At 41.5% G+C, this 13,207-nt stretch overlaps 1 protein-coding gene across 1 annotated transcript in view; it reads left to right on the forward strand.

Moving 5' to 3' along the window:
* The first annotated feature begins 423 nt into the window (after positions 1-423).
* Positions 424-13,207, forward strand: part of itprid2 (ITPR interacting domain containing 2) — a 53,272-nt gene continuing 40,488 nt past the window's right edge. Inside the window, 4 exon segments of the mRNA XM_061692181.1 lie at positions 424-533; positions 2,126-2,169; positions 9,219-9,268; positions 9,365-9,418. Coding sequence (XP_061548165.1) covers positions 501-533; positions 2,126-2,169; positions 9,219-9,268; positions 9,365-9,418 — 181 coding nt within the window. The 5' untranslated portion in view covers positions 424-500.

Below are 13,207 nucleotides of genomic sequence, written 5' to 3' on the forward strand. Positions count from 1 at the left end.
GGTCGCATTTGAGTTGACAAGATAAAGCCCAATGATTGTAAAAAATGGAATGCGGTGGTATCGGAATACAAGATTTTATTGCAGTAGTCTGACTTAGTGCAATCGTGAAAGAGCAAATTTGTCTGATTCAGGCATTACGTGTTGTCGGTCTCAGACATGTTTTCTGTCCCACACCGCCGACATGTTTTTTAAAAACAAATTTTTAAGAACTTTATTGGCCATCAGATATTTACAGTAATACGGAACAAGGCTAAAAATAAACTTTCTTTTGGATTCAAATATACTGTGTACGATGGCGACGCAGAGTAAATGTCTTTTGTAAAGTCTACTTTGTAAAGTCTACTTTGAACCTTTAGATGGCAGTGCTGTGGCCGACTGCACCCTGGCGTCCCTGCGGCGGCGGGCCTGGGCCAAGAGCAGAGACTCTACCTGGCAGGAGACACAGAAAGCACTGACCTCTGGACCCCCACAGGGACATCTGACAGACTGCCCTGATTCCAATGGAGACCCTAAGAGGACCTCTGAAGAACCAGGTGAACCTCACCATCTTAGCTCTGACATGTTTGTTGATGTTCCTTTCCTGGTGATAGATCTGGTTCTTTGATTTGTTTGTAGATCTGGTTCATGGCTCTTGTGAAAGATCTGATTCTGTGATGTTAGGGATATATCTAGTTCAGGGATCTTGGTGACGATCTGGTTCTTTGGTGTTGGTGATAGATCTAGTTCATGGATCTTGGTGATAGATCTGGTTAATGGGATATGGTTGGTTGATCTTGTGGAAGATCATTTTTTTAAATTTTGCATTAGCTCTGGTTCTTTGAGGTGTTAGATCTAATTCATAGATCTTGGTGATAGAGCTGGCTCAGGAATATTGTTGTCGGTAGTTCTTGTGGTAGATCCAGTTCATGGATCTTGATCATAGATCTGGTTCTTTGAATTTGGTGGTTAGAATCTGGTTCTTTGATCTTGTTAGTAGATCTGGTTAATGGGTCTCAATAAAAAATCTGGTTCTTTGATATTGTTAGATCTGCTTCTTTGAACTTGGCGTAGTGATACAGCTCTTTCATTTTGGTATCAGGCACATAGAGCTGTATACCAGGTGATTGAAAAGTAAATCCCTATTTTTAAGTACTTTCTGAATTATAATTCTTACAAGAAATGAACATGAGAAGAAAGTGTATTGCATGGAGTTTTAGTCAAAATTCAATATGGGCACCAGCATTAGCCACCAGTTTCTCAAGCCGCTTGGATACCGCATTAACTGATTTCAAAAGGAACTCTTGTGGGATGGAAGACATAACTTCTCGTATTCGCCCTTCAAGTTCTTCCAAAGTCATTGGTTTGGTAGAATAATCTAGTTCTTCCAAAGTCATTGGTTTGGTAGAATAATCTAGTTCTTCCAAAGTCATTGGTTTGGTAGAATAGACTAGTTCTTCCAAAGTCATTGGTTTGGTAGAATAGTGTATGTTCCTTTAATCATGGAACATACACAAAAACATTTTGAAAAATATTACAACATATGAATAAATTATACGTATTTTAAAATAGGGAGTTACTTTTCAATCACCCTGTATATCTGCTTGGAGCTCAGTAAATAACTTTTTGAAGATGCCTATTCATCGTGATTTTGGTTAGCTATGTGAAGCTCTACACTAGCAGCATCAGACCTGTCACAAATGCTTTCTGTTCGGATGATCTTGTTTTATGAAAACAATATGTTTGCACTGCCATCATCCGGAAGATTTTTATCTCGTGAATGTTTGCACATAATAGCACTTAGCATAACAGCTAGCGGCATGCTATGACATATACTATGTCAGTCAGATAATTCCCTGGCGGCACAGTGGTTACAGTTTGGGAATGTTTTGTTTTGTGCTCTTGTTTCAACACGCCACGCGTTGACTTTTGTTCCTCTTTCTTGCCTTCCTGCGTTTATTTGTCAGCGCCACTCACTAAAACAAACACACAATGCATTAAAAAAAAAAAAAAACATTAGCCGCCAAGCCGGAAGCTTCTGGGGCTTAATGGTTTTTTTTCGTTTTTTTTCTTTTGTAACCAGTTTGGGTTGGATGCTGTCGTCTCACAGAGCATCGCTCTCTCCTCTCTCTTTTTCTTGTTTTCATAGGACTTACTCCCAACAAGATCACCGAGCTGGCTCGACCAATGCAGGTAAGTTTTGAATGACAGCTGATTGACAGCCTAAACAAATATGCTTGAAGGATAGGGATGTAACAATCTATATCTCACAGTTTGGTTTTATTTTACGATATTAATCAAGTGGTAAAATAATTATTGCGATATTGTGGTAAAGCTCACGGTATTATCGTAAAGGCTCTTTCACGCTGCACTTGGCAAGGCGTCTGATGCCCTCGATTTTCCCATTCGTTATCTGTGTGCTGAGGGGGCATCAGCACATTTTGACGTAACGCCGAGCGTCGCATCAATGCAGACGGGATCTGACGCTCAGCGTCGCGTCATCGGATAGAAAACTTTTCTATTCTGGAGCGTTGAAAAGCTCCTCCAATGGGAGCGGTGCTGGTGGAGTGTTTTCTGAGTGCTATTTTGGTGGACTGCTGTAAATGGCAAGGGGGAAATGGAGGAAGGGATAATAATTGCGGTGTCCCACTCCTCCGAACTTTGGGCCAATAGAAAAATAATATACCAAGATGGCTCTACAGGAGTCTTTCAAACTCCCTTTCAAAGGTCCCTGCTCAGCCTGAAATACACCTCGAAGCACTCTTCCTGGAACTAGAAACCTCACAAACGACTTTAAACTCTGAAATGCTGCTATGACGTTAGTATGAGATATCCACATTTCCTTTTTTTTCCCCGCCGCGTCACCTCCTTCTGCTTTTAAATAAGCAAAGTTAGGGCTTTCTTTTCCAGCAATGACTGCATCTTGCCGAGTTGCGGTCCACTTAGCGGGGAAAGCCTCCAGACTTCCTTCTCGGCTGTTGCATTACCACTTCCAAAGATGGAATGGCCACACCCCCGTTGCCGTCGTCGTTGCGCTTTGACGCGGGGGCCTTTCATACTGATCAAGTACAGTGCGAAGACTCAGGGTATTGCCGGAAGGTTCACGTAACAAGGGTACAGAGGTGAAAGCGGGACAACCGTAAACCTCTCTTTTTCTTGCTTTCTTACTTGAGTCCTTCTCGATATATTTTAGTTGTCTGTGCACAGTTTTCCCACAGGTTTTTGTGAAAAACACATCTTCAAACGGGCTCTACACAACTTTTGCACTTGACCCTTTTTTGGGGGAGGTACAGCATGACATATATATCCATCCATCCATTTTTCTGTACCGCTTATCCTCACTAGGGTCGCGGGCGTGCACATGAAATCTTTACTCGCACACACTGAAAAAAAGGGTCGCATATGCAACCACTTTGGTCGCAGTCTCGAGCTCTGTCAAATCATATATTACTGTGCACGGTATCACCGTCCATCCAGTGTTAACATTAGTTTACTGTACCTCCAAAACGCTATTATTGCTGTAGCAATAACATGGGTCTCGAGTGCAATTGATTTGGTCGCACATGCGGCCCTAATCTCTGAATGGTGCATCTTTAAATAAATAAATAAATAATTACTGTAATTTCTCGTGTATAATGCACCCCCCCTCCCCCCAAAATGTAAAAAGTCAATGGTGCGCATTATACATAGGTATAGGGGAAAATTCAATTTTATAAATGTATGCCCTCATCTCGAGTTTATCAAAAAGCTGTACACTTTCATTCCAATATGCCACCGCCACCTAGAGGTTATGAGAAAGGTGTACACTTTCATTCTAATATAGTCCACACAGGCGAACCACAACCTGAACCTCAACGTAACAGAATTATGGGCGAGGGGTCGTCCGTTGCAGCTGATTGTTCGTTATATTGAAGTACTTATGGACCCATATTACAGTACAGTACAATATTGTTTTGTACTTTTTTCATGGCCTAAAAGGCCCAGTACAGTAAAAAGTTATTGAAAATAAATACAAAGAAGCTTGAAAATATTTGAAAATGTTTAAATTTTATCCAAACTTCCTATGTTGGTGTGCGTTATGTAGCCATTGCTGACGTACTTGTCATAGGCGCGTCGCTTTCATGAGCCACGAGGAATTAGCATGCTTCCTTGTTCCAAATCCATTGCCATAGATGACTGGCTTGACAAAAAATGTTGTTCCAAATTCCAAAGACTCGTGTGTTGTGTTCCTCTTTGAGTTAATACCACAGCAAGTCATGTGCTGCTCTCTCTGCGTAGAGCACTATGCAAGATATAAAAAAAAAAAAAATCTTGTCTTCCGATGCCACCGCATCCCATCTTTTACGATCACTGGGGTTTATCTTGTCAACTCAAACGCAACCGGATATACTCATTACCATAGTGACGACAACAACAATGGATCGCGCTGCATGTATTGTAAGAACAAAATGGGGAAAACCGTGTGGTGGTATCACCGGTGCTCTGGAGTGGATGTTCTTTTCAGGATTGCTTGAGGTATGTTGACGTACTTTTAATACGATATGTCTCGCAAGCAGGCAACAAAACGTTATGTAGCCTAGCAAGCTAGTGCTAGCACTAATGGTTGTACGTAAACATGCCGGCGTTCTGTCGAATCATGCTCTAAGGTTTTGGTGTGTGTGAAGTAATTTAATTACAATACAGTAATTTTAGCACTCATTATTTCTGTCGTGTTGTAATGTTGGTTTGACCTGGCTGATTAGAATACATGACCTGACTAGAGAATACTTTTGAACATAATCAGTATGCAGTAAAAAAGCATAGACAGTAAATGAACAAGTTATTTAAATAGACACATTGCTTCAGCTTGTGATCAGATCGGTGATAGTTTTTTTTTTTAAACTCACTGATCGGAGATCGGCCCCAAAAATCCTGATCATGTAAAGCTTAATGGAAACTATTGTAGGACACATTGTTCATCCCTGGCGGTCCGTTTTATCCTATATCTGTTAAATTGTGGTCCGATTTAACGAGTTTCCACTGTATGTTTAAATAATTTTGCTGTGCTGCACTCTAGTGTTTAATTTTCACACTGCGGCTTTACTGAGGTATTCTCCACCTCACACATAGCCATCTGCATGTGAGCTGTCTTACACAATGTGCTGTAAACTCGACAGGTCATCTCCTTGGGTGGCAGTTTGACTCCTGGTGCAAGACAATAAAAAAATAGTTAAGCCAACAACAACAAGCTGCAGAGGGCTTGTCAAATTATTCATAATTTTACAACTATTTATGGAATTAGGGGACTAACTGACATAAAACAGCATTTTAACAACTATACAACGGTGCTAGGCATGCTGGGAAAACCTCTTGCCCAATCGATTGCAAAACGCGGCTTTGACTGGCTTAGTACGCCGTAGCAAGTTACAATGCTTCTGCATTCCGCCCAACGTAGCCATTCGGTCATGTGGGCCAGTCAGCCAATCAGTGCATTTCTTGTGACATGGTCACATGGGTTTTGCGTCCAATCGGGTGAATTTACACTCAAAGGAGGAAGTGAAGCGCTCTAGCAACCTGGCTAAGCGGGGTGGCTTGAAGTCTTTTAAGCAGAACTGCTCATTATTTTATATCGAGACAAGACCAAGACAATATCGAGGCACTTTTAATTTGGCAACTTATTCCATTTGCCTGCAGCATAGCAGCTGAAAGCTGCTTCACTATGTTTGCTTTGAACTCTCTGCTTCGTTAGCTGATCTGAGTCAGCAGATCTCAGAGCCCTACTAGGCTTATATTCCATGAGCATGTCTTTAATGTATTTAGGACCTAAACCGTTTAGTGATTTATAGACCAGAAACAGAACTTTATTCTCTTCTAAAGCTGACTCGGAGCCAGTGTAGAGACTTCAGAATTTGAGCAATGTGTTCTGATCTCTTTGTTCTGGACGGAACCCGAGCTGCAATGTTCTGAATGGGCTGCAGCCGTTGAATGCTCTTTTGATGGATTTCAGTCAGAATACCATTACAATAGTCAAGCCTACCAGAGATAAAAGCATGGATGAGCTTCTCCTGGTCTGCTTGGCACATGCAAGTCTTCACCCTGGATATGATGTTCAGCTGGTAAAATGCTGTTTAAGTGATTGATTTGCTATGACTGTTGAAAGTCAGGTCGGAGTCGATCAACACACCAAGGTTACGGACTTGGTCTGACGTCTTTATAGAGAATGACTCCAGGTATTTACTAACAGCAATCCTCTTTACTGCCAAAAACAATTATATACATTTTTTTGTGGTTTAATTGAAGAAAGTTTTGGCTCATCCAGTTATTTATCTGTTTTAGTCACGACCCAAAGCTCGTAACCATAAGTGAGGGTAAGGAACGTAGATCGACTAGTAAATTGAGAGCTTTACCTTTCTGCTCAGCTCCTTCTTTACCACAACAGACAATATAGCGTGCACATCACTGCAGACGCTGTATCGATCCGCCGGCCGATCTCCTGCTCCATTATTCCCTCACTCGTGAACAAGACCCCGAGATACTTGGACTCCTCCACTTGGGTCAGGACACATTGTCACCTACAGAAATGCTTTTGTGGTCTACATATAGGAACTTTATTGGAACATTTTAGAGGCATCTGTGGTGTAGTCAATACAAAATTGAGCTGAAGAAAGCCGTGTATCTATGCGGAAATGAATCTGCAAAGCATTTTCTCGTGGGATGATAAAATCATAAATACCGGGCCGATTGTTCTATTTTCAGAGGTGTACGTGGGCATAAATAGGGAGACAAATAAAGATGACATGCGGTAATTAATCTGCAAGAATGACTTCAATTGGGATGACGTGGTTATCTTCTTTCGTCAAGGAGGCATTTCAACGGTTGATTTATTTTTTATTTTTTTTAAAAACAATTCTTCCAACAATTCTTCCAACAAAATCACTATTTTCAGTCACTTTTGTATGAAAATGATCCAGATTTCAATACAGGCAACAATTACAACGCATAATACATAGAAGTTCAATGAGGAAATGTCTTTGCCTTCTGCCATCTATATGTCTGTCTGTGACAGGCTGACATGTCCAAAATGTGGGCGGGCTAAAATCTGGCTGAAAATAAAATATTTCATCAGAAAATTAGCATTAAATTACTACTGAGTCTATGTTGGGGGGCATTTTTTTATTATTTTAAAGACACTATGGAATAAGTGTCAATTTTCTCACCATTAACTAGTTCATTTAACAAAGGGTTTAGTTGATATATAGCATTTTCAGTTGGCTAATTTTTCTCACCTTATTAGTTTTTGTGTATCTTTGCCACAAAAAGCATTTGGCTAATTTATAGAGATGACAATTCTAAAAACGTTTTTATATCTGGCGTCAGAATGTCAACTAAATGGAATGTGAATTGCATTTGAATAAAAAAACACAATGATAGTTTTACAATATTTACAATAGTTTCTCTGCTTAATCAAACTTTATTTAGTTAATAAAAAATGTAAAGTGTCAAAAGTATTTATGTAAACCTTTAAAGAGCTCAACCTGTACCACGTATCCACTAGCAACATTTAGACAGCGTCACAACCATGTTATAGAATGCATTTAAAATACTTTTTTTTCAGTTTTTAGATGTAAAATCCGAGCCAATCATCACATTTTTGTTTGATATTCAACAACATGTAATGATTAGTAAATAAACCGCTACCCCTTCAATTAGACCAGTTAGCAACTAGCAACAGGCTATTTCCTAGTTGCAAAATCCACACAGTGAAAGGAGAGTCGAAGCCCCCAACTGTAGCGCCGGGTTCGGAGTGGCTACACTTAGATCTTGCTAATACGCCAACCAACTGACCTACAGGCTGGTGTTGTTTTTTTTTCTCTGACATCTCAAGGTGTGTTTATTTGTATTATCAGCCCACTGACGTAGGATCAACACACAGTCTTTGCTTATACGCACACACACGCACGCACGCACACACACACACACACACATACACACACACACACACACACACGCCCAAGTAGACGCTGTCAAAAAATGTCGAGAGACGAAAAAGAGAGAGTCAACAAAGGAGGAGCTACTTCATCTGCTGAGTCAACACTCTTATCACACACATGCTGGCACACTAGCTCACACATGCATGCACAGTGTTGCCATGTATGCAAAATTAAGCAATCGCTCTTTTCCATGGCAACCACCACAGGGCCCAACATGGCCACCTGTGGCAAGTTGGAGGGCATGTGAACGTGGCGGCTGCAGTAGGTTATGCAAAGTGTGTGCATGCGTGTATGTGTGTATTCATAATAACAGAGTGCGTGTGATAATGTGCATGAATAAAAAACTATATAAGTGTGCCCATGTGTGTGTTAAGAGAATGAATGTGTAAATGTGTATGAGAAAGTGTGTGTGTGTGTGTCTGTGTCTGTCTGTGTCTCTGAGGGAGGAGGGCAGCTTGAAGTTTGTCCCATTGATAAGAGCGTTGTCTTGCGTAAGAGCGTCCGGCTGCCTCTAGCTCAGTCGCTAAGCAGCTCTCAGCGAGTTGGTCCAGTCCAGTCGGTCCAGTCTAGTCTGGTCCGGTCGGTTCTAATCAACAGGTGACCCGCCATAGCTGACAGCCCCTTAGCCGCTTAACCACGTAGCCTGACAGACAGGTAAGACTGGGTGAGCTAACATCCAGGAGCTGCGCTATTTCAGGTGCTCAGTATGCGTGACGCCGTGGAGCACGCCTCGGCCTTTCTGGCACCTAGCGTCACTGTGTTAGCCTTTTTAGCATGACAGGAAGTTAGCCACATTTATCATGGGAGCTGGGAAGACTATTAGCATCAGCGCCTCAGTTGGATTAGGAGTTAGCATCATTGGCAGATCCTTTACTCGCGCAATTACTTGGTCCTACCTAAAAGTAGTTAGCCTAACCTGTTTTAGTTAGATAACTTTGCTCTGTGTGTGTGTGTGTGTGTGTGTGTATGCGCGTGCGCATGTAAATGTGCAGGGATCATAGAGTGCACGTGTGTGTAATTTTACAGGCATCTTGAGGTGTGTGCATGTAAATGTGCAGGGATCAGCGTGCAGGTGTGTGTGTGTGTGTAAATTTACAGAGATCTTAGTGTGTGTTTTTATGTGTGTTTAAATATACAGAGATCTCTGTGTGCGTGCGTCTGTATAAATTTAAAGGCTAACATGCTGTTTTTTTTTTGTTTTTTTTTGTGGGAACCTCTCAAGTGTTTGCTCCCGTCCCCACAGTATATTGTTTTAAAATATTTGTGTCTTAGGACGCCGCTGGCTGTGTCACTAGATGATCAGAGCACACCTTCGGGCAAAGGTAAGCACTTCCTGTACAGAACAACCTTTTGTGTGTGTGTGTGTTTAACGTGTGCGAAGCGATTTACGCCAGCCAGCATTTGTCAATTGACAACAGGTGCGCCGAGGAACGGCTGCAGCTTCGAAGATGACCTTTCTCTGGGAGCTGAAGGTCAGTAGTAGTATCTGTTCACATCTCTTTTAAGTGTGACCTACAGTACATACCAGAATGGCATCTTTCAAAGTTACGCAACGGAAGCATGTCAGAAGCCAATTAAGTTCAATTGTTGTTTTGTCATTTTGTCATACCGAGCGGGTGCAGAGGGCTAAATAAAGCAGTCATTTTGTCGTACCGAGCGGGTGCAGAGGGCTAAATAAACCAGTCAGAGTTATTTTTAGTAACATTATCTTTGTGGTAAGATTGTGACGGTAGGAAAATATTAACACCCAAAATCCCACGAAAAACGCCTCCATCAAATACAAAATGCCACACTGTGTGCTTCGCAGTTTGGTTTCATTCAGGGCTCTACACTTACTTTTGCCACTGGTAAGTTGGTCGCACCAGCACATGATTTGGTCGCACTCTTTTTTGGGGCGATACAGCATGACCATGCATGCTGATGAATAGTTGTCTTAATTGGCATACCGTAGTTTAAGATTGAAAGTGGGAAGGGAATATATAAATATATCAGAATCAGATTCATCTTTATTTTGCCAAGTATGTCCAAAAAACACACGAGAAATTTGTCTCCAGTACTCTAGTACGACAACAGACAGTCAGTTGACAGAGAATACTTTTGAGACATAAATACATTGAGAAAAACAATCACTGAGCAATAAACGGTTGCTGGTAATCTGGTAATGCCGGTACAAATTATTATTATTTTTCTTTTTTTTGACAATTGTACAAAAAGATGTAAGGTCCTCTAGCACTTAGAGCAATAGTCCGGTGCAATGACCATTGTGCAAAGGGCGCCGAGACTTCAAGGAGTGTATGCAGTTTAAAGTGACTAGTAGTGCGATAATCTGGGACAATGTTGATTGTGCAAATGTTGCAGATAGATATATATATATATATATATATATATATATATATATATATATATATATATATATATATATATATATATATATATATATATATATATATATATATATATATATATATATATATATATATATATATATATATATATATATATATATATATATAGAGAGAGAGAGAGAGAGAGAGAGAGAGAGAGAGAGAGAGAGAGAGAGAGAGAGAGAGAGAGAGAGAGAGAGAGAGAGAGAGAGAGAGAGAGAGAGAGAGAGAGAGAGAGAGAGAGAGAGAGAGAGAGAGAGAGAGAGAGAGAGAGAGAGAGAGAGAGAGAGAGAGAGAGAGAGAGAGAGAGAGAGAGAGAGAGAGAGAGAGAGAGAGAGCACACACACACACACAGATACAGCGGCTGAAATAAGTATTTAACACGTCACCATTTTTCTCACTAAATATACAGTACCTCCAAAGGTGCTATTGAACTGAAAATTTTGCCATAAATTGGGAACAACGCAAGTAATCCATACATACATAGAAAGTAGAACAAATAAGATCAGAAATTAAGTTGTGCGTAAAAATGTGAAATGACACAGGGAAAAAGTATTGAACACATGAAGGGAGGTGCAAAAAGGCATGGAAAGCCAAGACAATACCTACAATCTATCAATAATCAAACAGCAATGCAGCTCCTTGTCCTTGCAAATGAATATCAGCTGCTTCAGTCCTAATTAATGGCCTACAAAAGGTCTCATTGCCAAGGTGTGTGTCAAGACACATCTGATGGGTAAGAGCAGAGAGGTGTCTCAATGCCATCGCAAACTAATTGTTGCAAAACATAACAATGGCATATTACAGGCGCATATCTAAGCTTCTGAACATTCCAGTGAGCACGGTTGGGGCCATAATACATAAGTGGAAAGCCAATCGTACCGCAATAAATTGCCCTCGATCAGGTGCTCCTCCCAAGATTTCTGACAGAGGAGTGGCAAAGAATTATCTGAAGAGTTGTCTAAGAACCAATGACCACCTGTGAAGAGCTTCAGAAAGACCTGGAATTAGCAGGTACTGTTGTCAAAAGGATGTACTCCGGCCCCGTAGCCTGTATGCACGCGCACCACGCAAGACCTCATTTCTGGGGGGAAAAAAAGCATGTCAAAGTTTGCTTAAAGTTTGCTGAACAACATTTGGACAAGCCAGTAAAATACTGGGAGAATATAGTCTGGTCGGATAAGAGCAAAATCGAACTATTTGGATGCCATAATGCACACCATGTTTGGAGGACAAACGGCACTGCACATCACCCTAAAAACACCATAACAACAGTGAAGTTCGGAGGTGGGAACATGATGGTGTGGGGCTGCTTTTCAGAAAATGGTACTGGTAAACTTCACATAATTGAAGGAAGGAGGAATAGGCAAATGTACCTAGACATTCTTGACAGAAATCTGCTGCCATGTACAAGGATAGTGAAAGTGAAACGAGGGTGGAAATTTCAGCAGGATAATGATCCAAAACATACTGTCAAGGAAACTGTCAATTGGTTTCAAAGAAAAAAATAAAGCTGCTAGAATGGCCCAGCCAATCATCTGACTTGAATCCATCCATTTTCTGAGCCGCTTCTCCTCACTAGGGTCGCGGGCATGCTGGAGCCTATCCCAGCTATCATCGGGCAGGGAGGCGGGGTACACCCTGAACTGGTTGCCAATCGCAGGGCACATACAAACAAACAACCATTCGCACTCACATTCACACCTACGGGCAATTTAGAGTTTTCAAGTACCTACCATGCATGTTTTTGGGATGTGGGAGGAAACCGGAGTTCCCGGAGAAAACCCACGCAGGTATGGGGAGAACATGCAAACTCCACACAGGTGGGGCCGGGGATTGAACCGCGGTCCTCAGAACTGTGAGGCAGACGCTGTAACCAGTTTCCACCGTGCCGCCTTCAGAAAACCAATGTCAGTAAATACAGTTTGGCGCTACATCCGTAAGTGCAACTTGAAATTCTACTATGCAAAGCAAAAGCCATTTATCAACAACACCCAGAAAACCCGCCGGCTTCTCTGGGCATGAGCTCATCTAAGATGGACTGATGCAAAGTGGGAAAGTTTTCTGTGGTCCGATGAGTCTTGAATCCAATCGAAAATCAATGGAAAGAACTGAAACTCAAGGTCCCTAAAAGAAACCCATGGAACCTTCAAGATTTGAAGACTGCTTGTGGAGGAATGGGCCAAAATCACACCATTGCAATGCATGCGACTCGTTTCTCCATACAGGAGGCGTCCTGAACCTGTCATTGCAAACAAATACTTTTGTACAAAGTATTAAATGAATACCAGTTGGTGTGTTAAATACTTTCCCCCTTTGTCATTTTACATTATTACACACAACTTAATTTCTGAGCTAATTTGTTTTACTTTCTTTGTATGTGTTACTTGGGTTCTTCCCAACATCTGGTGAAATTTTCAGGTCAGTAGCACCTTTGGAAGTATATTTAGTGAGAAATACTTATTTCACCCGCTGTATATAGTGTTTTAGCTGAGAAGCAGATAGCATGATTTCCATGTTGGACTTGTAAGATTCGTCTACCTTGCCGAGTTGGAAATCCAACTTCAGGAAGGGTGGGTGATTAAAAAGTGGAGGGGACAAATCGATGTCATTATGATTCTGAGTGGGTACCAGTACCATCTGCGCCCTTGTCTGCGGCACATCCTCGCCCGACGACGGAGGGGACTGCTCCACCATGTGAGGCTCGCTCTCAGCCATGGAGATGGGGCAGCGCGCGGCCGTCAGCCGTTCACGAGAATAATGATACCACATTCTCTCTCTCTCTCCAGTGAAAAAGACGGCAACATTCAACCACCATGTCTTATAAAGTGAGATTGTTTTAGAGGGAGCATTAAAACAAGGCAATCAGCGCAAGTG

This window comes from Phycodurus eques, chromosome 12, assembly GCF_024500275.1.
Source record: "Phycodurus eques isolate BA_2022a chromosome 12, UOR_Pequ_1.1, whole genome shotgun sequence".
In the NCBI taxonomy this organism is placed as follows: domain Eukaryota; kingdom Metazoa; phylum Chordata; class Actinopteri; order Syngnathiformes; family Syngnathidae; genus Phycodurus; species Phycodurus eques.